The sequence below is a fragment of the Pongo pygmaeus genome, chromosome 16 (genome assembly GCF_028885625.2).
Source record: "Pongo pygmaeus isolate AG05252 chromosome 16, NHGRI_mPonPyg2-v2.0_pri, whole genome shotgun sequence".
NCBI classification, from domain to species: Eukaryota; Metazoa; Chordata; class Mammalia; order Primates; family Hominidae; genus Pongo; species Pongo pygmaeus.
In genome coordinates, this window is record NC_072389.2 from 47,241,209 (window position 1) to 47,265,775 (window position 24,567).

The window sequence follows — 24,567 nt, forward strand, 5'->3', positions numbered from 1 at the left end:
GTTCTGCCATCATCTCAAGCCTGGGTCCTCAAGGAACACCCAGAGCCCTCCCTGGGCCACAGTGTCTGGGGCAGTGGCTGTGGTTCCTTAAGGCCCCGCGCCCCTCCCGAGCTGCCCCTACACTCTGAGTCTCGCAGCAGCCACTACTCTTTGTCCCCTTTGGACCCATTACTTTCTGCCTCCCAGAGGCCGTGAAACCACCTCTTCCAGCCACACCAGCTTCTCTGGACCCTGCAGCCACAGAGTGTCGCCGGATCATCCTTCCTGCCTACCGAGAGACCGCAGCTGTCTCCCAGTGCCCCTCTGCCTGTTGCCCTTGGCCCCAGGCATTAAGCCTGTGGGAGCCACTCTCGTTTCACCCCTCTCCTGGCCGGCGTCTTGGATTCCATGGGCTGTTTTCAGAGCTCAGGGCCTGTGTGCTTGCTGGTAGGGCTCCCTGCCTCTGTTGCCCTGAGAGTGCCAGCCCTCTGATTGTTCCTCTGAATGAACGAACCATCTTCTAGAGTATTATTTTTGAGGACCTACTGTGTGCCAGGCCCTATGCTAGATGCTGGGGGGTCAGGGGTGAATACGAGGCAGAGACAGAGGTTAAAGGCAACGGCGGCCAGTGGCTTTGATGGGGAGAGCAGGTCAAGCCGGCCACAGGCTGTTGCTTTCCAAGCTTGGGGCCTCTGGCTGGCTCCAAAAGCTTCCCTGCCATCAATCATGCTCCTGGACTCTGGAAACCTCTTCTGGTCCCCAGGGGCCCAAGGCTGCGGAGGTGAGGTGCGTTTCTACTCTGAGCCGGCACACCCAGGAAGGGGCAGCCCCTCACCTGTTCTCTTCAGGTGTCCTGGTTCTGTTCTTGGTTCATGCCTTTCCTGTTGGAACTCAGGACTTGAAGCCCCTTCGCTGAGAGTTTTACTCAGGCTTAGAAGAGTCATTGTTGTCGTCCATTCCCAGCCTGAGCCCACGGTAAATGCCTACCAACCGAATGTCTGTATTTATAGAAGCCTCTGAACTGGCACCCTCGACACGCCACTCTGCATGTTCTACCTCGTGTTGCCAGAATCACTTTATACCCTTTTAAGAGGATTCAATTCTTCTCTCTTTAAATACTACTGGAATTGGGGGCAGGGGAAACAAGATATGAAGAAAAAAGTTTCTATAATCCCAACACTCAGAGACCATCTTTTTATCTTTACTTTTTTTTTTTTTTTTTTGAGACAGGGTCTCACTCTGTTGCCTTGGCTAGGGAATCTTTTGATGCTGGTCCTTTCAGACTTTCCTGGGGCTTAATTCTTTTTTCTTTGGAGACGGAGCCTCGCTCTGTCATACAGGCTGGAATGCAGTGGTGGGATATCTTGGCTCACTGCAACCTCCGTCTCCCAGGTTCAAGCAATTCTCCCTTCTCAGTCTCCCGAGTAGCTGGACTACAGGTGCTCATGACTATGCCCGGCTAATTTTTGTATTTTTAGTAGAGACGGAGTTTCACCATGTTGGCCAGGCTGGTCTCAAACTCCTGGTCTCAGGTGATTCTGCCTACCTCAGCCTCCCAAAGTGCTGGGTTTATAGGTTTGAGCCACTGTGCCCGGTCCCTGGGGCTTAATTCTGATCAGCAACAGAATGCTGATTCTGGGAAGGTCACGTTATTTAGCCCCTTTTAAGGTCTCTTCTCCTCTCCTCAACAGCTGCCTCAAAACCAGGACAAAAGTCAAACTCACAGTCAATTATAGGTCTGGAGATTTATTTTGTGAGATCAACTCTGAAATATTGAACATTTCATGGTCAATAACTTGCTCTAACAGCATTCTCTTGGGAGCCGGAGACTTGGGCCAAAAGCCATGCACACTGCTTCTCTTCTGGTGCTGGAGACACGGCTGTGGCCTTTGGCCAGACCTCCAAGGTGCACTCCTCCTTTCTCACCCTGCCTGAGTGCAGCATGCACCCTGGGCTGGCCGGGTGAGGAGGCAGGGTCAACTTTCACCAGGCAAGCAGTTTTGGCAAAACCTGTACCCACCGGCCCACTTTCTCAGAGGGCAACTAGAGTCCAAGCTGTGGAGGCTTCAGCCCAGGCAGGAGTCTGTCCTGAGGGATATTCCACAGTGTTTTAGGGCTCTGAACCCAGGTCCCATGGTCCTCTCGGCCATCACAGTCCTTCTCCTGCCTCCAGGAGGGGCTGCCTGTGGCCCAGCCTGCCTCCTTCAATATCTACTCTGGCAGGGAAGGCGCAGCCACACTCTCCCTCGGGACCTCACTCCAGGTGTCCTGCCTTCCAGGACAAGTTCACTCCCATCATCTAACCTCAGTGCCTTCCAATGCAGGTGACCATTTCTTCCTGCTCTAACTCAGCAACAATAACAGCTAGCATCTGCTGCGTGCCAGCCATGCGCAGGTGCTGTGTACGGGTTCTCTGTATATTATCTTGCTTAATCCTTACAACTGCCCCACGAAGCAGTTATTATTAGCCTCGTCTTTACAGATGGAGAATCAGAGGCTAAGCCCTTTGATGCAGGGCTCACAGCTAGAATCAGAGACATCCAATGCTACTTCCCAAGCCTATGTTTCTCCCACTGAGATAATCTCAGTTTACTTGGCAAACAGAAAGACAAATGTTGCTTGCCCTCATCTCCTCTTCCTTGCTTTTCTTCTCTTTAAAACAATTTTTTGACAGATTCTTCTTTTCACTCAGCACTCCCCCAAAGCCAAAAAATAACACCAAACTGACAATTCTTCTATGGCCTGCGCTCTTACTGGCTGTTTCTACCAACACATTCTAGGAAATCCCTCTCTTTTTAAACATCTAGAGCACATCAGAGCCATAAGGGTTCTTGGAGAAGTTCCCATTTTCCAGTAGCCACAGATTGCTCCACTTGAGCCTCAGATCACACCCTCCAGCTCACGAATTTTCAGGAGAGACCCAGTTTTCAGGAGACAACCACATTTTGCCAGCACAGAACTGGGACTGGGAAGTGGGTTTGAGAGACATCCCAGCCGGGCCATGCTGGGAGGAAGGCAGCAGGAATATGGGACTTAGCTCTGGGGCCCAGATGCATTCCAGAAACCAGGTCTATGAGAAATGGCCCTCTTGGGTTGCAATGAATGTGCCTATTTTGCTTCTGATATAATCTGTTCTATCAGTGTTGCTAGAGATGAGCAAAAATTCATGGCCTGGAGGTAATTAATCTACAGTGGAAAGATGTAATCGAGCAAAGCACCGTGTCTGTGATGTGCGTGCGGGAACCAGAAACCAGGGAGGCTACGGAACCCAAGTTTACAGGGTTGCTCATGGTGTGGTAAGGGCCAAAGCTTTAAGGACTCAGACAAGCTCGTCCCTAGAACAGGATGCCCTGGCTGGGATTGGGTATCAGGGTGAAGAGTCAAAATATTTAAGAACAGACATGATCAGGCACCATGTCAGCTGGGCTGCAGCCCTAGAGTAGGGACAGGCATTCATCCTTCATGGGGGCATTGGGAGGGCCCTGGGGTAAGGACCAGGGAGCACTTGGGGACTTGGAGCTCAAGGCAGGAACTGTTTGGCAAACAGTACAGAAGTATATTTAGCCACTTTGCCAACCAGTACAGCTGGGCCGGGGAGGACAGGCTGGACAGCAGTTTTCTGGGAAGCCAGGGGAGAGAGACGGCCCCACTGCTCAGGCTGCAGACACATGGTCCCAGCCCCCTCCCCAGCCCGGATTCTGGGGTTGATCTTGCCAGGACTCCACTGCCCCCTGGGGACCTACTGGGGACTGGGGGACCTTGCCAGCTCATGTGGAAAAGAGGCAGCCCCTTGAATCTCAGGATTGGCTATGATGCAATCCAATGCTGCCCCTTCCCACCCCTACTTTTATAGATATGACCTTCGGCAGGGGTGGGGGTGGGGAACAAAATGTATGACTCTGCTCTGGCAGACCCAGCTGGGCTGTGCTCTAGGTGCTGTGCATATGCTCTTATCTAACCCTCCAACCACTGCCAGGGAAGGCATCATTATCCCTGCTTTACAGAGGGGAAGGCCGCGTTTAGAGAGATTACATCTCAAACAGGCTCACACTGCCCGGGAGTGGCAGAGCCAGGACTCGGGTGCAGGTCTCCAGGGCCCATGCACTCCATCCACCTGGCTCTCACTGTGAATGTACAGCACCAGCTAGCAGCTTTCTCCAGGCCACGTGCTGGACTAGTCAGTAGCAGAGACGGGAGGAAAAGCCTCAGCCTCCACATTGGAGCTCTCCCTATACCCCAAGAATCTAGCCGTTACCAGAAATCAGTCAAAAGAATACTTAATTACCAAAGGGCTCCCAGGGTCAGGCTCCTGGGTGGGAGTGGGGTCTGGGGAAGGGTCTGACAACCACGTTTCAGAAGTGGTGGGTCCGATGCCCATCGCTGGGCCAGACGTACCCTCAGCAAACCATCCCATGAAGTCTGGGGAGCTTGGAGAGAGGGGAAGATGGCTCCTGGGGAGCCTGCAGGAACTCCCTCCCTAGGGCTTCTCAGGTCAGGCCAGGCGGGTGATGCCACCTCCTCCTCCCTAGAGAGCTGGGTGTACCCTTCAGTTCCTTGCAACACCTGTGTCAGAGCTTAGACTAGCTGGGTGCTGTCTTCCAGAACATGTGGGCCCTCCTTTAAGGAGACCATTGGGAGGGGACATGATGGGACCCTAATACATGTCCCAGCCACTCTGAGCAACATCCCAGACTAAGAGTCACCTGGGAGGAGCTACTATGGCTGTTTTCCTTTTTATCACCAGGCTAGTTGAGTGGTCAGGGCAAGAAATTCCGGCACCAACATGGACCCTCCAGGCCTGACAGGGACAGATGCAGCTCATGGAGAGGCTCCTGAAGCCACATTTGGGGTCCTGGGCTCTTAGCTGCTTCACTGCCCCCTTTGAGGTAAACTCTGTCACCTCTGTGGAGGACCTTTCCTGGCCCAAGCTCTTGGAGGCTCAAAAAGATTGGCAGGAACAATAGGTGGCCAGAGGCCCTTCCAGCCACCCAAGTGCTGTGGGGAAACCAGGGCGCACCCCAGGAGGCAGGGTCTACCTGGCTGGGCAGCAGGGGCACTGGCCACTACCCACCACGGAGCTCCCTGACTTGGGCTCCTAGGAGACTGAGCAGGGTCTTCATCTCCCCCACCAAGGAGCAAAGTACTTTCAGGGCGTCACCCATGTCATTCAATGATTTAACTTGAGCTGGGGAGGTGGCCCTGGGGAGGGTAATGAGGAAGAAGTGCTGCCTTCCAGGAGCCAACTAATGATCCTTCCCAAGGTGAGCCTACAGCAGATTGAAGCATTGAGGCCATCTCCCTATTGCCTAGATGGGGAAACTGAGGCAGAGTTGGTCTAGAGCTCTGGCAACCTGATCCATGAACCCAGAGGTCTCCCTGTGAGGCTGTGAGGAGTTGGATGGACCCAGGAGCCTTGACTGTAAACCCAGGTGGGCAGCTTCGTGGCTGATGGCAACAGATTGACAATGCCACCAATTCTCACCATACACTACACCATACTCTTGCATAGCATAGAAGCTTAGGATGTTTGCAGGGTTAAATCCTGCTTGCCATTAGGGCAGGCCAAATGTGGATCCCCCTGGCATACTCTCTACCTTGGGTGCTAGCCTGGCCCCAGGACGGCCCCACGCCACTTCATAATGCCTTGAAAATCTTGAGGGTACTCTCAGCAGGGCCACCCAAGCAGGAGCTCTGGCCCCAACTGGGCTAAACCACTTCCCCCAGGTTTTAAGATGAGGCTGCCTGAGCCCAGGTCCTTGAGATGTCCAATGCCTACCAGCCCTCCCTGAGGCCCGTCTCCTGCCCTCGGCTCCCTGCCCCTGCCCCTCACTTCCTGGCCATGCCTCCCTGGCCCTCAGCCTCTGGCCCCAGCCACTGAGCACCCATCCCTCACCTTCAAGGCACAGGTGGCCGAGGGCCTGCTGTCTTCTGCTTGGCATGGGTCTGGCAGGGAGTGGGAGACCCAGGTGTGCATCTGCCTCAGGAGCATCACGGCAGCTCTCCAGCTGGGTGGCAAGATCAGGAACTTATACTCTGACTCAGAGCTCCACCCTCCTGGCCACAGCTTGGCAGTAGCTGGGATTGCTCTGGGAGTGGTTTGAGTGGGTAGACAGATAGGGTGCATGGGCCTAGATCTCTTCATATCAAAGAAATCACAGGTCTTCAGGTCATAGAAATACAGGGACCTGCAGGGCTCTGGCCTTTGGGGTCAGCAGTCTGTAGCCCCCAGCCACTCAGAATGACCAGGCCTTCAAGGGCACAGTGGGTGGCAAGAAGAGGACACTGGACCCACATGACTGTAGGACTAGCCCACCATAATTTGGGAAAGCTCTATCTCTTCAGCTTATAGAGGTCATGTCTCACAGATGCCCCTCTAGGAGGATGCGACCATCGCTCCCAACTCCACTTCAGTTTCATGGCTTGGTACCCCAGGAGCTGTGGCCAGGGACCTTCATGGGGTCCCTGGCTACAACTCCCAAAGAGACCAGGGTCACGGCTCCCAAAGCTAGAGGGTGAAGAAAGAAAATAATTGCCCAATACTTTGTGAGAAAGGGTCTGGGGCAACCAACCCCTGTCCTCCCTCCTGGGAGGCCAGGTGGAGAGAGGGCGTGTCCAGCCCCTGCCTGGTCTCAGGACAGCTTGGAGGATGCGCCTGCCCCGCCCAGATGATTCCTATCTCTAGCCTGGTTGCTCACTGAGGGGCCTGACAAGGGCAGCTTTGCCTGCTCTGCTGCCTGACTGTGTACACTGGGAGTTTCCTGCCTGAGCTATTGCCTGGGGCCCTACAACCGGCTTTTCTGGCCCATAGATAGAAGTGCTTTTTTGAAATTGAGAATGAGATCTGAACATGGGACAGACTGGGCCTGAATGCCGGGATGGAACCCAGTTGGAGGTACCTGTGGGAACTCTTCACGTGCCTGGCCCTCCAGAAAGTGGAGGGGCCTTAGCCAGCTGCTCTCCCGGCTTCCTTCCTTGCCCTGCCCTCCCCTCCTCTGCCAAGGACGGGGATTCAGCACCACATCCCTCAGCAAACTCCACAAATTCAATTTAGTTCATGTACCTAGTAAGCATCTGCTGTATACATCCTACTAAGAGAGGAAATCCTAAGCTTGAAGTTGCTGACAGTCTGGCTGGAGAGCCAGATGCATCCAACCCTTCAGAGGCTCAGAGATCCAAGTTTCTCTACGGTGACAGGTGGCATCTTAGAAGGATCAATAATAATCCTTCCTTCACATTTGTGAAGATCCATGGTTTACAGCAGTAGTCCCCAACCTTTTTTGGTGCCAGGGACTGGTTTCATGGAAGTTAATTTTTCCACGGGTGGGCGGGAGATGGTTTTGGGATGATTCAAGTGCCTTACATTTATTGTGCACTTTATTTCTATTATTATCATATTGTCATATATAATGAAATAATTATACAATTCACCATAATGTAGAATCAGTGGGAACCCTGAGCTTGTTTTCCTGCAACTAGATGGTCCCATCTGGGGGTTATGGGAGATCATCAGGCATTAGATTTTCATAAGAAATGTGCAACCTAGATCCCTCGAGTATACAATTCACAATAGGGTTTGTGCTCCTATAAGAATCTAATGCCACTGTTGATCTGACAGGAGGTGGGTTTCAGGTGGTAATACAAGTGATGGGGAGTGGCTCTAAATACAGATGAAGCTTCGCTCACTCACCCACTGTTCACCACCTGCTGTGTGGCCTGTTTCCAAACAGGCCACAGACTGGTACTGGTCTGTGGCCAGGGGGTTGGGGGCCCCTGGTTTACAGAGCTCTGCCACACAACTAAGAACTGGCTAGGGAACACAGAAGATGGAAAATGGGTTTCAGCTGGAGAGGGAAAGAATGGATCTGAAAAGGCCTTACAGAGGAGGTGGCATCTGAATTGGGCTTTAGACGAGGGATGGGATTTCAACAGCTAGTGAGCCTAGGGACCACTAGGAGGAAGAGAGAGGCATCCTAGGAGGAAGGAACAGCATGAATGCAGGCAGGGAGGCCAGAAAGCAGGGCACGCTTAGGTATGCAAGTAGTCTGGTGTCTGTGCAGTGAGTTGTGTGGGAGGAGATACCGGGGGTAGAGAGTGGAACACAGGGGTGGTAGAAATTGGGCAGAAAGAAGGAGGCTTTGTTAAAGAACGAATCTGGAAAACACCCAGGTAAGGCCCCTCTGCTCTCTGGAGGGCCAGGCACATGAAGAGTAAGCATCTTCTGTATACATCCTACTAAGATGTGGTACACATCCACAGATACCACCGACTTGGTTCTGGCTCTGCATTTGGACCCAGTCTGCCCTGTGTTCAGAGGTCACCCTTCATTCCATACTAGATTAGGGTCCAAATAATCATGACCCTAAAAGGCCATACTTTATATTTGGAAGTAGTCTCTAAGCAGTGGGGGGCTATTGATAGTTTTTGAGCAGGAGAGCTGAACTTTAAGATGGCAAGGATGATTGATGTTGAAACAAGGGATCAATTAGGAGGTGAGATGTGAACCATCTGGGATAGGGGAAGTAGGGTGGGAAGTTAAGGGAGAGATAAGGCCAGAACAGGCCATACAAGCTAAGTCCAGGAGCTTCTGTGGCAACTCAACCCACAGCACTATACTGTCCTAAAAGTCATGGGGTCCCATCTGTCTCCCCATCCCTTCCACTCCCCCACCCTTCCCAATCAGATAGGCCAGGGTGAGCCCCAAACACCAGGGCATTCCTCAAGACCTCCTATTTGGCCTCTTCTCACTGAAGAAGCCCAGCCACAACCCCCCACTCCACCCTCATCCATTCTACGCGACGTGTGGAAAATCTAGATCTCCAACCCGTACGTTTCCTCACTGTCTATCAACTCCTCAAGAGCAGGGTCTCAACTCATTTTAGTTGAATTAAATCAAATTGAATAGGGGGCTGATGGGATGTTGGTGGAAGTTTCTTCCCCCACATCCTCTGTGGTGCCTCTGTCCCAGGTGGGAGCCAGCGTGACCTTGAACTAAGTGGACCGATCTACTGGAAAGTATTTACTGACTGCCTGCTGGGTGCCCATCTCTGTGCTGACCACTCGGGTGGGGTCTGGAATAAAACAACCAAGAATGCATAATCTAGAAAGGGGAGGAAAGGGGGCAAAATTAAAGGGTAAATTGTCCAGTGTGGGCTCTAAGTGGGACGGGACGGGAGCAGAGGACTGGGGCGGGTGGAAGTGGACTGGGATGGTGAGTAAGGAGTGTCAGGCAAACAGTGACATCCCCACACCAGGGTGCGGGTGCCAAAGCAGCAATCTTGGTACACAACTGCTGCTCCAAGTCAAGTGCTCTTTTGGCAGAGTTCCTTCTGTGTGGAAATTCTGAACCCGTCTCTGCGGCAAGGGGAAGGAACAGTTCCTTTCCACCCAGCACTGATGACCAGGGAGCCCCAGGATCCTCAGATCCCCTGGCCTACTTGGGCCCAGCCTTGCTGCTGTGTGCGCTGAGGCCTCCGACTCCAGGCCCGTCGCCAGGCTTGTTACCTGACACTTCAGCTGGGGTGACCAGGCACTGCCTCTGCCAGCAGACTCTTGGCCTCAGGTAACCCAATATTGAAAAGCACATTCCTCCCAGAAGCCCGGTGGATGCCACTCCCCTGTGGGCCCAGCAAGGATGACTCCTCATTGCCCTCTTTCCAGGTGGCTCAGGGCCCTGTCCCTTCCTTCCCACCTCCTGCTGGCAGCACCTGTCTCCAGCCTCCTCTCTGCCTCCTGCAGCCTGTGAGCTTTAGAAACACTCCCTTCAACCTCTCGTTCTTCTGCTGAAAAGCACCTAACGCTTTTCCAGTCTTTGCCAACAAACTCTGGATTCCAATACCTTCCATAAACTAGGTAGGGCCCAGGAGCAGCTCTACGTATATACGGAATTTTAGCATACAATAAAGGAAGTATGTGAAATCAGTTGTGAAAGTGTAAGAATTAAAGAGGAGCCGGGTGCGGTGGCTCACACCTGTAATCCCAGCACTTTGGGAGGCCGAGGTGGGCGGATCACGAGGTCAGGAGATCGAGACCATCCTGGCTAACACAGTGAAACTCCGTCTCCACTACACAAAAAATTAGCTGGGCATGGTCGCCGGCACCTGTAGTCCCAGCTACTCAGGAGGCTGAGGCAGGAGAATGGCGTGAATCCAGGAGGCGGAGCTTGCAGTGAGCCAAGATTGCACCACTGCACTCCAGCCTGGGAGACAGAGTGAAACTCCGTCTCAGAAAAAAAAAAAAAAAAAGAAAGAAAGAAGAAAGAAACACGAAAGGTGACTCGCCAGTCAAGACAGGTTTACTTAAGAGAAAACAAACCTGAGAGGGGCTTCTGGCCAAGTTAGGTCAGAGGCATACTCTCTTACAGACTAAGAGTGTCTAAGGATTCAGAGTGGGGAGTTTATCAGAGGCTTGGACTACTTCTGTGTCTCTTTGTTGTGCTTATCTGGGAGGGAGAGTTGTATGTCTGTTCCCATGCATCTTCCTGTAACAGCAGGCATACCTCCCCACCCCCCACTGGAGTCTGCTTTTAGCTTCCCTATCTTAGTGCACCTGAAGGGAAAGGAATGTGCTTATTAAGGCCCAATGTTTTACTGGGACCCATTGTATGCGGGCGAAGTTTGGCAGTTACCCAAGAGATGTTCCCCCTACCTCCCTCTGTGCCCAAGCTGTCTTATCTGTGTTTTACTGCCTGCTCCTTCTGGCTGCTTTTAGTTAGAAGAGAAGAGATTTCCTTGAAATGCATGAGGCTAGAAAGGGAGCTGGAACTTAGAGTGGTGGTGTTTGTCTGAGATGATGGTGCTCCTGCTCTGTCAGAAAAGATGGACCATTCATTATTGGAAAAGCTAGCTTACCATTTGGAATAAAATCAAATTAACTTCACAAAATAAATTCCAGATAGCTTAAATATCTAACCATTAAAATAAAACTATATATAATTTAAAATGAAATATGAGAGTAGGTTTATATAATGTTGGGTGGAGGAGGATCTTCCTAAACAAGGTATAAAACCTAGAAGCAAATAGGGAAATATTGCCAGTTTTGAACACACAGAAATTTTAAACTTCAGTAAAGCAAAAGATGCCATAAGCAGAGTTCCACCTCTACAATAGATCTCACATTTCCCCTCTTAATAAATATTAATGCATAACAAAATCACTTAAAAAAAAAGATATAGAGGAGAGTCTTGCCCTACCAGGTACTAAGATAAATTACAAAGCCATACTAATACAAACAGTATGTTATGGGAACAAAATGGAGGGATCAGAGACAGACCCCTGCTTTTCGAGGGAACTTAATATATGATAAAATTGGCACCACAAGTCAATGGGAAAAGAATAAACTGTTTAATGGGTGACATGGCAAAAGTGACTTACTATATAGAGTAAAAGAAAACAGCATTCCCATTTAATACCATATAAAAAGGCAGCCTATAAAAAATTAACACAGGGAAAAACCAGGGAAATGCAAATTCATCAGAAATGCAAATAAAAATGAAAATGAGATTTTACTACAGCTACTAAATTGGAAAACATTGAGAAAGTTGGATAATGGCAAGTGTTGGTGGGGATATGGGAACAGAGTCACCATCGTGCTCTGCTGTGGAAGAGGAGGCTATCAGGTCAGTGAGGACACTCTGTCATCACTTAGTCAAAGTAAGACTATCAGACAGCAATTCTGATTTGGATATAGAAAGATATGTATGCGGGTTGGGTGTGGTAGCTCATGCCTGTAATTCCAGCACTGTGAGAAGCCGAGGCGGGAGGATCATTTGAGGTCAGGAGTTCAAGACCAGCCTGGCCAAAATGGTGAAACTCCATCTCTACTAAAAATACAAAAATTAGCTGGGCATGGTGGTGGGTGCCTAGAATCCCAGTTACTCAGGAGGCTGAGGTAGAAGAACCACTTGAACCTGGTAGACGGAGGTTGCAGTGAGCTGAGATCATACCACTGCCCTCCAGCCTGGGCAACAGAGCAAGACTCTATCTCAAAAAGAAAGAAAGAAAGCAAGAAAGATGTGTATGAGGGCATTTGCTGCACATCATTTATGGTATGAGAAATCTGGAACCAGCCCATGTGAGAGCATGGCTGGAAGCATGAATGGGGAGTGAAGGACGTGCAACCTGCTGTAGTCATTCAAAGCAACACACGAGACACACGCAGAACATCATGATGGGTCTGGGACACTCAGTGTTGACAGGAAGAGGCAAGAAACACTGGTAAATCTATCAAGGACATCTACAACAACTTCAACATGGCTAGGGAATATATTCAAATAAAATACGCATTGAACACAGTAAAATGATTGCCTTTCTGCTGGGAGGGGATGGGGAAAGTTTTGTGGGTATAGGGAAATAGCAATCAATCAAGAAAGCTGGGAGGGGCCCCCCCAGGGACCAGTGAGGATATTGGGCCATGTCTTGGAGTCCTCTGCACCTCAGGTGAGATTTTTTTTTTCCCTCCAGCTTTTTCCCAGATGTCGCTGCCACTGCTCTTGTCTAAGCCATTATCTCCACTTAACTCCTACATCGCCTAACGGGTCTCCCTGCTTCTACTTTTGCCTTCCTTTAAGCCACTCTCTACAGAAGAGCAAGAGTGATCTCCTGAAAACATAAATGAGATTACGTGACTGGCCGGATTCAAGCCTGCCCCTCACTTCTGGCAGCTGACTTCAGACCTTCTCTGAAGGTCTGTGTGGTCGGGCTGCTCACGTTTGTCCTACTTTCCCCTTCACACCCAAGCTCCAGCTACACTGGTCCTTCATGCCCAGGCTCCTTCCCATGTTGGGAATTTGGCCTGAAGTCCTTGACCCCGCTCTGTTCATAGCTGCTCTGTCTCATCCATCACAGCCTTGCTCAAATGCCATTTTCTGTGGCAGCCCTCCTGGGCCACCCTCCATAATGTATGGGGCCTGGGCCACCCTCCACCTCTCATCTACCTGCTTGCTTCTGTGTTGCTCTATTAACATAATTTATCATATGCTCACTAATCTTGTTTTCTTATTCTTTTTGCCTTTTTCCACCAGACTGTAACCCTTTTCAGGACATGGACATTGCCTGTCTTGTTCATCAGCTGGAAATACCTAATGCCCATCAGTAAAGGAATGGCTAAATTAGTTACGACACATTCACACACATTACACAGATGTCAACAGGAGCAAAGTGGCTCCCATTTATTGAATGTTTACAAAGTAGCAGGGACTGGTGTAAGTATTTTATATTGCCTGTGAAGCAGATACTATTATTATCTCATTTTAAAGAAGCAGAATTGAAACACAGAGAGGATAAGAACCTTGCTCGAGGTCATGATGGTAAGTGACAGAGCTGTGACACTAGCTAGTTTGGATTTAACCACTATGATCCCAGGTAGAAAGCTGCTGACCTGGAAAACTGAGATTCTGTACTGTGTTTTTATTTTATTTTATTTATTTATTTACTTACTTATTCATTTATTTATTATTTTTTGAGACGGAGTCTCACTCTGTTGCCCAGGCTGGAGTGCAGTGGTGTAATCTCGGCTCACTGCAAACTCCACCTCCTGGGTTCAAGCGATTTTCTTGCCTCAGCCTCGTGAGTAGCTGGGATTACAGAAGTGAGCCACCATGCTGGGCTAATTTTTGTATTTTTTGTAGAGAAGGAGTTTCACCATGTGGGCCAGGCTGGTATCAAACTCCTGACCTCAGGTGATCCGCCCACCTCGGCCTCCCAAAGTGCTGGGATTATAGGCATGAGCCACCGTGCCCGGCCTGCACTGTCTTTTTAAAAGGCTTCTTCTATGTGCCTATGTTCCTTGATAAATAAAATCCAATTTCCTAAAACAAATGTACAAAGAAGAATATAATTTTCATGACATAAAGTAAAACAAGCTGTACAGCTTCTCTGGGTAAGACAAGATTAAAAAAATCAACCATGGAAGTTAATATGTTGAGATGTCCCAGAACTTCTGGCCAACAAACTAGATGTGACTCTACTTCATGATGACAAGATAACAAAGTATAAATATTACAAGAAAGGACCTTCACTCCAATGTAGGTAATGTTTGTATTCTTAGTGTCATCACTGTATCTGGCTCATGAATATTTTCTGCCCTGCCTTGTCTATACAAAATATTAAGGGCCAGCTTAGTGCTTTTCTTTTCTTTTCTTTTTGAGACAGAGTCTCGCTCTGTTGCCCAGACTGGAATGCAGTGGCGCGATCTCAGCTCATTGCAACGTCTGCTTCCCAAGCTCAAGAGTGATTCTCCCATGTTAGCCTCCCGAGTAACTGGGATTACAGGCACACATCACCACGCCTAGCTAATTTTTGTATTTTTTTGTGGAGACAGGGTTTTGCCATGTTGCCCAGGCCGGTCTCAAACACCTGGGCTCAAGCAATCTGCCCACCTCAGCGTCCCAAAGTACTGGGATTACAAGCATGAGCTACTGTGCCTGGCCCTTTTCATTCTCAAAGCACTTGTATCCACAGCTCAATATTTCTCTTCCTGCCATTAAAACTTGTGGCCTCTGGTTTCAGCTAGATGCCAGGCTTTATTTCCCTGCTCTGTACTCTCTTGCTCACACAGTGAGGTGCCAAGAGCCTTCTGCACACTGAGTTTACTCCTTATCACCCATCACCTTGGTAAGGATGACATCGTCATTATCTCAAAACTGAGTATGGTATAGCGGTCTAGACTTTAAGTTTAATAGACCTGGGTTTGTACCTTCATTCTGTTACATATAAACTACGTGGACTTGGGTAAGTTTATCCCTCTAAACCTGAGTTTCTCCATCTGTAAAGCAGGAAGCATAACAGTTTCTACCTCATGGGATGGTTGTCCAGAATAAATGAGGTAAAGGACTTAGCACATGACTGGCATGTGGCTGATTCACTGTAAGTGATCCACAGTGCAGTAACATCAAGGATACAAAGACATCACCGCTGCCCCAAGGACCTCCCAATTTAAGTTGGATGAGGCAGGAAGGTTACACAGATAGTTTCAGGACAATCATGTCATATACAAGAAGAGAGATAAAAATAAGCTGCTCAGAGAGCTTGGCCACTCAGGGCTGGGGAGGTCAGAAGAGGGCCTGGAGGAGGAAGAATTTGAACTTGCCCTTGAAGAAGGAAGGATATGGGCCTGACAAATGAAGAGGAGGGGAGAGGACATTTTTCTCAGGTGAGGTGGCATGAGTAAAGGAATGAAGGTTGGAGAAGGGAATTAAGGAGGTTCATGGATATGGAATGAAAGAATCACAATCTTTCTTCAGTCAGCAGTGGAACTCATGGAAGGTTTTTGAGCAGAGAGAGTTTAAGAAAGAGAGGAAACCCTGCTCCTACAGTAGAACAAGTGACCCTCAGCACTGTGTGGTTAGGGTGAGCTGGAAGGCCTTCATCAGCCATCATGGGGCTCCTGGAGCAAGTGGTAGCCTGCAAAAGGCCCCAGATCAATGCCTATCCCTCTTTATCTGCGAGGAACGGCCACCAGGTTTAGTTTTCTCCAAATACATTATAGGATCCCAAAGCAGGGCACACTTTGCATCGGGCTCTCCAACTATCACTCTGGGCCCCGAGGGGATGGAGCTCAGGAAAGAGAAATCTGCACATTTGTGGAGGAGGAGGAGAAATTTGGAGCAGGGCCTGTGTGAGAGGGAGATGGTGGGAGGCCAGGTGGCAGCCTTCATTCATTTCTTTACTTTGCCTCTGGCCATTCCCCATTAAGCTAGAACAGAGTCCTGCTCCATCTGTGTTGAGGTGGTCTCACAGCCTTCTGCTTCCCCCTCGGCCCAAGTAACCACTCATTTGCCTCCTGTTGCTGTAGACTAGGTGTGTCTTTTCTGGAATTTCACATAAATGGAATCATGCAGTGTTTGCTCTTTTGTGTGTGGCCCCTTTCATTTAGCATAAGGCATTTGAGATTGCTCCAGGTTTTTGTGTGTAACAAGAGTTTACTTTTTCATTGCTGTGTAGTATTCCATTGTAAAATTATTACAATTTGTTTATCCATTCATCAGTTGAAGGGCAAAATTTTTTCTTTTCTTTCTTCTTTTTGAGACAGAGTGTTGTTCTGTTACCCAGGCTGGAGTATAGTGGCACAATCAGGGCTCACTGCAGTCTTGACCTCCCTGGTTCCAGTGATCCTCTCACCTCAGCCTCCTGAGTAGCTGGGACCACAGGCATTTGCCACCATGCCCAGCTAATTAAAAAAAATTTGAGCCCCTCTCCCTCCCCCTCCCCCTCCCCCTCTCCCTCTCCCTCTCCTTCTCCCCTCTCTCCGCTTTCTTCGGTCTCCCTCTCCTTCTTTTTTCGGTCTCCCTCTGTTGCCAAACTGTACTGTACTGCCATGATCTCGGCTGGATGCAACCTCCCTGCCTCGGGCTCCTGTGATTCTCCTGCCTCGGCCTGCCGAGTGCCTGGGATTGCAGGCGCGCGCCGCCACGCCTGAATGGTTTTTGTGTTTTTGGTGGAGACCGGGTTTCGCCGTGTTGACCGGGCTGGTCTCCAGCTCCTGGCCTCGAGTGATCTGCCCACCTCGGCCTCCCGAGGTGCTGGGATTGCAGACGGAGTCTTGCTCACTCAATGCTCAATGTTGCTCAGGCTGGAGTGCAGTGGTGTGATCTCGGCTCGCTACAACCTCCACCTCCCAACCGCCTGCCTTGGCCTCCTAAAGTGCTAAGATTACAGCCTCTGCCCGGCGGCCACCCCGTCTAGGAAATGAGGAGCGTCTCTGCCTGGCCGCCCATCGTCTGGGATGTGAGGAGCGCCTGTGCCCGGCCGCCACCCCATCTGGGAGGAAGTGAGGAGCGCCTCTGCCCGGCCGCCCATCGTCTGGGAAGTGAGGAGCGCCTCTGCCCGGCTGCCCCGTCTGGGAGGTGAGGGGCACCTCTGCCCGGCAGCCCCGTCTGGGAGGTGAGGAGCGCCTCTGCCTGGCCGCCCATCGTCTGGGATGTGAGGAGCGCCTCTGCCCGGCAGCCCCGTCTGGGAGGTGAGGAGCGCCTCTACCCGGCCGCCACCCCGTCTGGGAGGAAGTGAGGAGCGTCTCTGCCTGGCCGCCCATCATCTGGGATGTGAGGAGCCCCTCTGCCCGGCCGCCACCCCGTCTGGGAAGTGAGGAGCGCCTCTGCCCGGTTGCCCCGTCTGGGAGGTGAGGAGTGTCTCTGCCTGGCCGCCCCGTCTGGGAGGAAGTGAGGAGCGCCTCTGCCCGGCCGCCCCGTCTGGGAGGTGAGGAGCGTCTCTGCCTGGCCGCCCATCGTCTGGGATGTGAGGAGCGCCTGTGCCCGGCCGCCACCCCATCTGGGAGGAAGTGAGGAGCGCCTCTGCCCGGCCGCCCATCGTCTGGGAAGTGAGGAGCGCCTCTGCCCGGCTGCCCCGTCTGGGAGGTGAGGGGCACCTCTGCCCGGCAGCCCCGTCTGGGAGGTGAGGAGCGCCTCTGCCTGGCCGCCCATCGTCTGGGATGTGAGGAGCGCCTCTGCCCGGCTGCCCCGTCTGGGAGGTGAGGGGCACCTCTGCCCGGCAGCCCCGTCTGGGAGGTGAGGAGCGCCTCTGCCTGGCCGCCCATCGTCTGGGATGTGAGGAGCGCCTCTGCCCGGCCGCCCCGTCTGGGAAGTGAGGAGCGCCTCTGCCCGGCCGCCCCGTCTGGGAAGTGAGGAGCGCCTCTGCCCGGCCGCCCCGTCTGGAAGATGAGGAGCGCCTCTACCCGGCCGCCCATTGTCTGGGATGTGAGGAGCGCCTCTGCCCGGCCGCCCCATCTGGGAAGTGAGGAGCGCCTCTGCCCGGCCGCCCCGTCTGGGAAGTGAGGAGCGCCTCTGCCTGGCTGCCACCCCGTCTGGGAGGTGAGGAGGGCCTCTGCCTGGCCGCCCCGTCTGGGATGTGAGGAGCGCCTCTGCCCGGCCGCCCTGTCTGGGAGGTGAGGAGCACCTCTGCCCGGCTGCCCTGTCTGGGAGGTGTACCCAACAGCTCTGAAGAGACAGCGACCATCGGGAGCGGGCCATGAGCACGATGGCGGTTTTGTTGAAGAGAAGGGAGGGAAGTGTGGGGAAAGGAAGAAGAGATCAGATTGTTGCTGTGTCTGTGTAGAAAGAGGTGGGCATAGGAGACTCCATTTTGTTCTGACTTAGAGAAATTCTTCTGCCTTGGGATGCTGTTGATCTATGGCCTTTCCCCCAGCCCCCTGCTCTCTGAAACATGTGCTGTGTCAACTCAGCGTTAAATGGATTAAGGGCGGTGCAAGATGTGCTTTGTTAAACAGATGCTTGAAGGCAGCATGCTCTTTAACAGTCATCGCCACTCCCTAATCTCAAGTACCCAGGGACACAAACACTGCAGAAGGCCGCAGGGACCTCTGCCTAGGAAAACCAGAGACCTTTGTTCATGTGTTTATCTCCTGACCTTCTCTCCATTATTATCCTATGACCCTGCCATATCCCCCTCTCCGAGAAACACCCAAGAATCATCAATAAATACTTAATTAAAAAAAAAATGTAAAAAAAAAAAAAAATTTGGTAGAGTCGAGGTCTCACTATGTTGCCCAGGCTGGTCTTGAACTTCTGAGCTCAAGAAATCCACCTGCCTCTTCCTCCCAAAGTGCTGGAATTACAGGTATGAGCCACCACACACAGTCACAAAGTTCCTTCCCTTCATGCTTAGCAATCATAAATAAAGCTGCTGTAAACATTTGCACACAGGTTTCTGCATAAATATACATTTTCATTTCTCTTGGCTAAATCCCCAGACATGAAATGGCTGGGTCTGATTGATGTTTTAACAGAGTGATGGCATATCTGGGTTCCTCTGAAAATCCCAGCCTCCTGCACAGAGCCTCCTCTCTTTGGCACTTTCCCATTTTTCCTCCTCTCATTTTCCTCTCTTCCTCTCCCTTCATCCTCCTCTTTCTCCCATTGGCTTGCCTTTTCCCTCCTCCATCCCACAGTCCTCTCCTGCCAAGCTCCTGGGTTCTCCCACAGAGGGGTGATTGTAACAGGCAGCCCTCACGTTTGCTTGGTCCAAGGCTGGCTGACAAAGCACCCACAACTAGACTCTGCCAAGCTTCTTGACATCAGCTCCTGAGCCAGGGCACCTCTTGGAGACTCCCAGACTTCACAGGGAGAGGGAAGGGGAGATCTTCTAGCAAGTTCAGCCCTGCAGTAATTTAGCAAGGCTGGGTTTCTCCTAGTTCCACTGTCTTAAGAACTATGTCAGATGGTTCTAGTCTACCTGATATCATTTGGATGTTTGTCTCCTCCAAATCTCATGTTGAAATGTGATCCCCAGTGTTGGAAGTGGGGCCTAGTGGGAAGTATTTGGGTCATGGGGATGGATTTCTCATGAATGGCTTGGTCCTTCTGGTGGTAATGAGTTCTCGCTCTGAGTTCACGCAAGATCTAGTTGTTAAAAAAGAGTTGCCCTACCAACACCTCCTTGCTTCCCCTCTTGCCACCCAACATGCTTGCTCCCCGTCAGCCTTCTGCCGTGAGTAAAAGCTTCCTGAGGGCTCACCAGAAGCCAGGCTCACCAGAAGCCAAGAAGATGCTGGTGTCATGCTTGTATCGCCTGCAGAACCTCTTTTCTTTGTAAATTACCTAGTCTCAGATATTCCTTTATACAATGCAAAATGGACTAATATACTACTCCATTCACTGGTGCTCTATGTTTTGACTGAATTGGGTTCCAGCCAAGTTCTAACAGAGAAAAATAATTGCCCATGGGCACCATTTGGTTCAAACCCCGGAGTCAAGGGTCCCTGCCCACCACCCCACAGGGAAGGGGAGGCAGAAGGGGTAGTGTCAGGCCTGGGAGGGACATGAGCAGGAGATGCCTTCAGATCACGTCCTGGGTTTGACAAGGACAGCACAGCTGAGGAATGCCTTGGCTCCCTACTGACTTTAGGTCAATGTCCGTTTGCATTTAGGAAGGCAGTGTGGGGGTGGACAGAACACCGGGTGGGGAGACTTCTGTATATTTGCACCGTCTCAGGTGTGTCTGAGAGGCAGCCGTGGTGTGGACCATCCAAACAAGTGGCCTCAGAGGCCTTTCTCACTGCTGATTTCTGGGGTCTGGCTTGTTCCTTGTTACCTGGTGAGGCTATGCCATGCTTGGGCACAGAGAAGAGAATAAGGTGAGAGATTTGTGGGGTAAGACACAGACTAAAAATTGTGTTTGATGTCAGAAAGGAGGAACACAGACAGGAAAGAGCTTTAAGTAACTAAAAATAGGCTGATATTTAGTGAGGGGACCGAGATTTGAGTTACGTGAAAACAGAATTTGTGGCCTGTCCTTGGCAGGATCCAGGGCAGGGGACTCCCCCACCCCTCCCCACTGCATGTGTGTGTGAGTGTGTGAGAAGTGCATGAGTGTGAGAACAGGTATGTATGTGAGTATGCTGTGAGCGTGTCTGAGTGGTGTGTTGTGTAAGTGTGTGAGTGTGTGTTGGATGAGTGTGCTGTGTGAATATATTGTGTGAGTGTGTGTGTTGTGTGAGAGTACTTGGGAGGGGACGCTCATGTGTTCTTGCCTTGACCTTTAGGAGGAAGAAGGCTCCTGAGCTCTTGTGGAGAATAAAGTCCAGTTGCACCAAGATGGATTAAAGTCAGCAGCCCTGTGGTGCTGGGCCTGTGGTCCTGGAGCCCTGTTTCTGGCTGTCCCGATGAGCCTTGACCCTGCTTGCCGCCAGACAAGAATGAGTGCAAGTCTTGTAGCCAGTAAAGGCAAAATAGCTTGGGGATTTTTTCAGGGCCATATAGTTGGTTTTAAGGGTTGAGGTAAAGAATTTTCACTGAGGAAATAGAGGAGTGGCTGAGCTGGCCCTTATGACACCGGGAGGGCTTCTGGGAGGTGCCCTGCCCAGTCTCTGCGCTCTGTCTGGTTGGTGACTAGTGGGCTCCTGGGCCAGCATGGTGAGGCACTGGGGCAAAGGACATCCTGGGTGGATGGGGTGGGAGGGGCAGGTCCTTTGGGGTGACTCTGCAGTCCTGGTTTCTGTCATCTAGGCAGCACCTGGGTGAGGCTGAACACATGGATGACCAAGCACCAAAGGCAGAAGAGGGTCCTCTGGTCTGTGAGGAGCAGGAGAGGGACAAGAGCCACCACCTGGAACCCTCTCCCTGCTGCCGCCCCACAGCCTGTGAAAGCAGCCCCTGGCCCTGGATGGAGTGGGCCCTGGTGGGGATGGGCTCAAGCCTCCTGTCCTGTGCAGGGGAGCTGGCAGCATGGCAGAGACCCCTTGCCAAGGTGCAAATGACACTTCACCTCTCTCAACTGCTATTTCCCTCCTCTCTCAACTGCTCTTTCCCTCTCAACTGCTATTTCCCTACACATGTATGTGTAGGGATTAGGTGGAGTGGGAGAGAGGAGTTCAAGTCCTTTTTCCAGTGATGTAGAAATTCAGAGGGAAGGACGCTGGGCTCGAAGAGCACAGACCTGACCCCCTGTAGTACCTCCCTTGTAGCCCTCAGCAACTGTCTGCTGCAAACAGTAACCAAATACTCATTTGAAAGTAACCAAATATCCTGGTTTGTCCAAGACTAAAGGGTTTCCTGGGACTCATGACTTTTAGTGCTAAAACTGGAAAGTTCCAGGCAAACTGGGATGATCAGATCACTTATTTCTAATTTCCCTTGAAAGTATTTTTGGAAGTAGAGACATACCTGGTATGCCAGACCCAGAGTACTCCTAGGCTTTGTAATTATTTGAGGCAAAATAATTTGATTACTTCCTGATTTTATTTTGGAGAATATGAAGAAAATCTGTATGTGCTGATTCTGAGTACATAAGCCAGTCCTGAGGTTAAGGGTTGACTGTGTCTGTATGTGGGATGCTGGTATAGTGGACACATGACCCTAGAGTCCCTTTCCCCTTCCTCTGATAAGAAAGCACCGTTTTCCTTTAGGATCTTATGGAGCTGTCATCTGGGAATCATCCTCCTTTCTCAAAGGTGGGCCCCAACCAGTCTGGCCAGTCTCATTCTCATCCCCTTAGACTCAGTGATGGGTTCGGGAACAATTAAATCTCCTCCTCTGCCTCCTCCTCTTCTACGTCCTCTTTTTAAGGATTATATGAATATTGAGAAAGAGAGAGAAGAAGAGGTCAGCTTTGAGTTATTGGTGGCCATCTTTGTCACCATGTGGAAGGACTCAGCCTTAAAAAGTTGAGAGAAGGAGAGAAAAAGACAAAATTCTGAGGACATGATCTGGACTGCTAGATCCAGCTATGCCTGAAGCCTATATACCCCTTGGACTTCCAGTTACATGAGACAATAAAGGCTTTTTATTTGCTTAAGCGTATTTGAATTCAGCTTTAGTTATTCTGCCACTTGCAGCTGAACAGAACTCCACACAGACTCCTGATCCGCCTGGCTGCCACATCTGCAGGAGGGCTGTACTCTGGGCTCTGTGCAGGGGATCACAGGAGTGGTGCCTTTCACTGTCCCCTGAACTGAGTCCCTTATGCCTTTAAATTAGGGCATATGCCCCTCCAGGGCACATCTAGGGTGGGAGGCACGTGTCTGAATGTTTGCCTTCAGGAGCCCTCTTCTCGGAATCATGGGGGAAGAGATCTTCCAAGCTCCTTCTCTCATCTTCCTGTTCTTCTCGCCTCATTTCCAGGATTTGCTCCGATCTCTCATTTGTCCTTGACTGGAAGTCAACACTGTCATACATCCACCCACCACTCACATACCTTACTGCCTTGGTGACATCCCCTGCATAGGGAAAAGCCTCTCCCAGTCATGGGAGGAGCAACCAGCACCTGAAACATTACATTTCAACACCTGTAAACTGGGACAGATAAAGAGCGTTGGTTATTGTCCATGCCGAGGGGCTAGAGAGTGGGGACTCACCCTTGTTCCCCTGCTGGGGATGGGAGAGGCAACCATGCTCTCCCAGCGAGTAAGGCTGAGTTGAAGGAAGGGAAAGGCAGGCAGGATGGGGCAGGCCCAGAGCATGTGGCAAATCAACCACAGGAAATGGAAATCATGTCATATGCAAGTCAGGATAAGAATTTGCAAATGAGCTCGGCACTTGGGCTTCAGGTTAACTTTTTAACCAAAGGTTAAAAACTATCCCTAGGAAGAGAGAGAGGGGAAGTGATTGGGTAAGGAGCACACTGGGGCCTTTGACTCTGTCACCAATGTGATTTTTAAAAGCTGGACAGTGGAGTCATAGGTATCCATTCTATTATTCTCTATACATTTTGTATATCGTATATATTGCGTAATACTTTTTTAAAGCAACCTGAATTCATGTCTATCACTCCCAGGCATTTCTTTACTCTTTCTCTACCTATGTGTGTGTTCCTGAGCTATACTTGGAATTATTTTACATGTTTTTAAACTTTATATAAGCTAGATAACATACAAATATCCATTCTGCTATAAACATGTTTTTTCTCCACTCTACATTAGGCTTGTAAGATTCACCTATGTTGGTAACAATAGATACGGTTCATTCATTTTCACAGTTGTGACCTATTCCACAACTTATGATTTTGTGTGATAGACATTTAAGCTGTTCCTAATGATGGCAGCGGCAGACCATATGGAGCGGCCGCTGCCATCAACGGCCGCAGCAGGGAGGGTGTGGGGAGGAGGCTGACAGCCTCCTCTGCAGCCCACCGCCCTGGGGGCCGCGGCGATGGGGCTGGGCCAGGGCCAGGTCGCCCGCTGGCGGGGGAGCAGCGCGACTGGGGAGAGCAGGGCCCTGAGGCGGAACTGGGCCTGGGGCGGTGCTGCTCTTGCACAGGGAGCAGGAGCCCCGGGGAGGGGGAACTGGGGACGAGCTTCTGGGGCCCGGGTCTAAAAGTGGGAGCGGTGCCGCTTTGGGGACCAGCCAGCGGGGCAGCCATTGCTGCCATCCGCCGAGGGTACCGGGTTCCTGTGCCTCGGGTGGCGGCTCTGCTCAGCGCTGCTCAAGATCGCGTCCCCAGGTCCACCCTGCACCTGGGTGACCGCCAAGCCTGACACTCCCAAAGGCTGGGCCAGGGCCTGCCATCCACACTACCCTGGACCGCCCCTGGTTGCCAGGACAATAGGAGGCAGCTCATAGCCGTGTCGCCCCTGCCCTGGACACTGGCCGGGGCCCAGCCAGGACCTGGAGCCCCTGCCCCAGGCTGCGAAGGAGGGGCGGATGGGGCTGCATGCTCCACGGAGCTGGCGGGAGCCGGGAACAGGCAACAGCCCAAGTTGGGGCTGTGGACCTGGGCCTCTGTGTGCTCTTGGGGGCCTGGGGAGTCCCCCCGACCCCCCGGCCTTGCAGGCTTGGAAGTGCCTACTCCCGTTGCCTGGCTTCTCCCCGCTGTCGGCGCCCATTCCGATCTCGGAGCACCATGGGGCCGAGCCCAGGTGCTGTTGCGGCCTGGCAGGGGGTGCACATATTTGGGGCAGTGCTGATATGCCAGCCCTCTGCCGCTTCAGCCCCCTCCAGACTTTGGGTGCCAACGAGCATGGGGTGGGGGGTGAGGCCAAGGTGGGGGAGGGGTGAGGGCAGCTCCGTGCTGGCCTGTAGGTGCCCCTTGGTACCAGCAGCCTGGGCACCATCTGTGGCAGCAGAAGGCAGACAGGCTCCTGGGCAGAAGGGGGTGGGTCCCTAGTGAGGCCCCACCTTCAGGCCAGGCTGCCAGTCCTGCAGAC

At 51.5% G+C, this 24,567-nt stretch overlaps 1 protein-coding gene across 1 annotated transcript in view; it reads right to left on the reverse strand.

Annotated features, from left to right (window-relative positions):
* The window catches only part of PLA2G4E (phospholipase A2 group IVE), a 39,787-nt gene extending 33,807 nt beyond the window's left edge, over positions 1 to 5,980 (reverse strand). Inside the window, exon 1 of the mRNA XM_054452067.1 lies at positions 5,873 to 5,980. Coding sequence (XP_054308042.1) covers positions 5,873 to 5,968 — 96 coding nt within the window. The 5' untranslated portion in view covers positions 5,969 to 5,980. The remainder of the gene's footprint in view (positions 1 to 5,872) is intronic.
* Positions 5,981 to 24,567: the final 18,587 nt, after the last annotated feature.